Source organism: Triticum dicoccoides, chromosome 7B, assembly GCF_002162155.2.
Source record: "Triticum dicoccoides isolate Atlit2015 ecotype Zavitan chromosome 7B, WEW_v2.0, whole genome shotgun sequence".
Taxonomy (NCBI): domain Eukaryota; kingdom Viridiplantae; phylum Streptophyta; class Magnoliopsida; order Poales; family Poaceae; genus Triticum; species Triticum dicoccoides.
Genome location: NC_041393.1, coordinates 164303823 through 164308248, shown reverse-complemented (window position 1 = coordinate 164308248; position 4426 = coordinate 164303823). Strand labels below are relative to the sequence as shown.

The 4426-nt window shown below is 43.8% G+C and overlaps 1 protein-coding gene across 1 annotated transcript; it reads left to right on the top strand.

Annotated features, from left to right (window-relative positions):
* The first annotated feature begins 3005 nt into the window (after positions 1 to 3005).
* On the top strand, positions 3006 to 4196 carry LOC119339928. The gene is made up of 2 exons (XM_037611829.1): positions 3006 to 3475; positions 3737 to 4196. Exons 1-2 carry the CDS (start codon positions 3121 to 3123, stop codon positions 3748 to 3750), a joined length of 369 nt encoding a protein of 122 aa, XP_037467726.1. The 5' UTR covers positions 3006 to 3120; the 3' UTR covers positions 3751 to 4196.
* The last annotated feature ends 230 nt before the right edge of the window (positions 4197 to 4426 follow it).

Here is a 4426-nt window from a genome sequence, read left to right as displayed (position 1 = left end):
CAACTATGTTAGCATTGTTGAGAGATTGCACTAGTGAAAGTATGCACGCTAGGCCTCATTTTCCATCATTGCAATACCGTTTGTGCTCCGTTTTACTATTTACTACATTGCTGTTTTTTATTGTTCGCACTACAAAAACTCATATCTACTATCCATACTGCACTTTTATCACCATCTCTTCGCCGAACTAGTGCACCTATACAATTTTCTATTATATTGGGTGTGTTGGGGACACAAGAGATTTCTTTTATTTGATTGTAGGGTTGCTTGAGAGAGACTATCTGCATCCTATGCCTCCCGCGGATTGATAAACCTTAGGTCATCCACTTGAGGGAAAATTGCTACTGTCCTACAAAACTCTGCGTTTGGAGGCCCAACATGAGTCTACAAGAATAAAGTTGCATAGTAGACATCACCAAGCGAGTGAGAGTGTGTCCAAATACAACCATTATTGCATGTGTATGTCCCGAACATATTTATGGAGGTGTGTGATGCATGCATATGTGTTGAATACCCGTCCCAATGCACAATGTTGATGTGGTGCATGCGTTGAAAATCGCAGAGGTCCCCACACATAGCAATAGGTTGTTCATGACGTGTCGTGTGCTCGCCCACCCCCCCCCTTCGATCCAGCGAGATAAATTCATGTGTACAGATGCGCTATTATATATATGTAATCTCACATCATGATCTATATCAAGACAAAACAAAAAATTAATCCCCTCCTAAGTCAAATTAGTTAACCTCTCTCGCGCTGTCGGTGAAAGTGATGGACCAAGCTGGTCACCCCCCCCCCCGACACAAACTATATATACACCTAGTAACACAGCCCTAAAAGAACTAATCCTCCTTGTTCGTCAAATGCATACCTCTCTCTCCTTGGGTCAAAGTGATGGACGACGAACTCACAGGCCCCAACACAGAAGCGAAGCGTATGTCGCACGTGAGTGATCATCATTTATAGGACTACGTACCACCATCTGCATGTGGCCCAAAGAGTTGTTTGTGTGATGTTTGAATACGCAATGCACAACTTTAACGTGGCACCACGTATATAGGAAATCAAAAAGTCCCCACGAAGAGTGCGAGGTTCATGACACGTGGTATGTGCTATATGTACGCCCCCATTCGACGTGTGGTATATATGTACTTCTACTGTATAGCACAAACCAAAAAAGAATCATTCCGTGATGATCAAATTAACCACTCTCTCATTGGGTCAATGTGATGGAGGACAACCTCGCATGCCCATGGATGGAAGCTCCACACGCAAGTGAGTTCCTATATATAGGGCAACCACCGCCTGCATGGTATTGCGTGATGTTTAAGCAAAGTGCGTTTCTCCAATATTTTCATCCGTTCACCGCCAAAAATATTTTTTTCTATCCGAGGTGGTACTAAATTTTGTTCGTCTCTACACTAGAAAAGACAAAAAAAATTGTCCAGAATTCCGCAATTGGGCTAGGCGCACTCCAGCCCAACAAGGCCAACCCAGTAATTATCATGCCCATGTGTTGGAAGGACCTTATTTGTCGCACGTGGCGACTAATAGTTGAAGGTACTGACAGGTCGCCCAAGACTGGGCCGGTCCGTTTTTATTTGTTTAGTGTTCTGTTTCTGTTTGGTTTCATTTTCCCCTTCTTTATTTTTATTTTTCCATGAAATAAAAATATACAAAATCTAATCGGAATTTCAATTTTTGTTTAAATATTCAAAAAAATCAGCATTAAAAAATTTTATTCCTGTTTTGAAAAATATTAGAAATTTAAAAATATCTGGTTTCGGAATATTTGGTTGCCATTTAAAAAAAATCAGAAATGTTGGAGATTTTATTATAAAATTAATATTTTTTAAAATGTTCCATATTCAAAAAATATTCCTATTTTAGTGAAAATTTAACAAAAACAAAATAATGTTTGCTTCCAAGAAAACATTTTTAAAAATTATTTTGAATGTTCCCATTTTCAAAAAAACAATAATGTTGTGTTTTATAAACGGTTCATTATTTCACAAGAAAATATACGGTTTCAATTACTATTCCTGTTTCTAATTTTGTTTTCTTTTTTCAAAAATTATATGGAATTTTCGAAAAAAATGTTCACATTTTTTAAACTGTCCGTGCTTTCGAAAGAAGTTAAGGTTTCGAAGAATATTTGGCAGTTCATATTTCTTTGAATGTTCAAAAAAATAAAAAAAAATAAAAATCTGAAGCTATTGTATTTTCGTAATTATTCGCGATGGACATTGGTTAGCAGCGCGCGTTTATTTATCCTAGTTGCATATAAGTTAAAAAGATTATGGGCATGTGCCAATAAAAGAGAAATACATTGTTTGGCTCTAATTTAAAAAAAAAGTGGATACACGAGCGCTAAAATAATCAAAGAGAATAAATTGTGATAATGAAGGGACATTCATGCCTGATTATTCTTATGAAACATGATTTATGCGATGCAATTAGTAATCCATCAGGTTACGCCGTCGTAGGAGAGTGGTCCAAACAACCGTGTCCCGAAGGTCGTCACACATCCACCAAATGAGGAGGCATGCACAACCCCAAGATGGAGGCGGACACGAAAGAAAAAGGCATGAGTTGGGTGCTTGCCACCACGCCTACCAGTACCACTATCAAGATTTCATGGGCCAAACATGTTCAATGAGAAGACTGCAACTCATTGCTCTGTCGCCTACCATTGTGGAGACCTTTTTTTGTGGACACATCGATTATCTCTCCCGTTTGCAACGCACGGGCATATGTGCTAGTGAATACCAATATAGTGTACAACTTTGATGTGGAACCTGTTTCAGGAACCAAAAAATCTCCACATGAAGCAAGGTTATGACACCCTTAAGAGTCTTATTCTGATAACACATGTGCTTATTCTTTTAACACCTAAAGCCGATCCGCACTAGAGACTCAAACGAGCCGAACTGCACACACCAAAAAAAAACCACCTCAAACCCCCTTCTATCAGCCCCGTTCGTCACACCCCAACCCACCCCATCTATCGCTGGCCCAACCCTTCTCCCCCACCAAACCTCCCCTTCCTTCGTCCACCTCCTTCCGCCGCCGCCGCCCCTACCCAGGACCGACCGGCGCCACCTCTCTCCGCCCCCATCTGCATGTTACTCCTCCCACCTTCTTCCTCCCGCGGTCGCCAGGAGCCGGCGCACTTCCGCCACGAACCCCCTGCCTCCCTCCACTGCGACGGGAACTACCCCCACCGCGCCCAACCTTCCTCCAACGCCACCGGCAGCCACGACCGCCTCCGCACGCCCCACGCCCCGGCATCCCCTCCTCCTTCTGCCACCATGCCCACCACCGCCGCCCCACTCCGGTCACAATGCGCCGCACCATCGTGCCTCCACGGCGCTTCGGTCGTGACCCACGCTGTAGGATCCGGTGACCCCAGCCACGGATCCATGCATCCCGTGCCGGATTCAAGCTCTTCTCATCCACTGCCCCGCCCCATCTCTGGTAAGCAGGATTCAGAACGACACCCACCGAGTGCCTCCGCGAACTCCTCCCGACCATGGATCCACCGAGTGGTTGGTGGCCAGCACCACTCAGCACCATGCCTCTCCACCCCCCCGTGCCCAAACGACCTCCTGCTTCACGCCGTCACGCCCCCGACGACGATGAGATTTGTGTTTTTTGTGTTCTTCTAAAGAGAAATAAGAGTGCCAATGCAGTCCACTATTCTTTGCTCTTGAGGTTCATTTTACTCTTTTTTTGCAGAAAAAGATAGGTGATGCAGTCCGTCGGTCCCCTACCACGGCAAACTTGGTCGACGGACGGGATCCTACTCCTTCTGGTGTTTTGCATGTGAACATTCTCATGCCCGCCTGAAGTGCACTGCTGCTCAGCGCTTGTGGATTATCGGCAGCTGCTGTGCAGTACGCATCAACAATAGCCGTAGCAAAACCATATCAACAATAGCCGTAGCAAAACCATATCAACAATAGCCGTAGCAAAACCATTCCACTATCCTCCCTTGGGGAAATTTTGGGTGTTGTTGATGCAGTGCAACGCGCCTATTTGTGCTGTTCGGCTCTATTTTTTTGGATGTAATTATTTTCCAATTATTTCGTGCGTACTTGTGCGGTTTAGATTGTTCTTAAAAACCGGGTACACAGCATGTTTTCGTGCTCACGTTGTTCATATGTTCATGTCCACACCTAGACCATTCCTCACACGACTACTTTGGCTGGAACCTCATACCTGTGCTCCATCGGGAGCTCTTGGGAATTTACTGTACTTTATTTTGTTTCTAAAATTGTGTGATTTTTGTTTGCTTGTTGAACATGAATAGAAGTTCATTATGTACCTTTGTTTGTAAAAAAAATGTCGGGAAAAAGTATGAAGTTCACTACTTCCGTCAGTGTGGTTTGCTACTCTCGTCTCCTGTAGTGCAGAACACACGAGGAA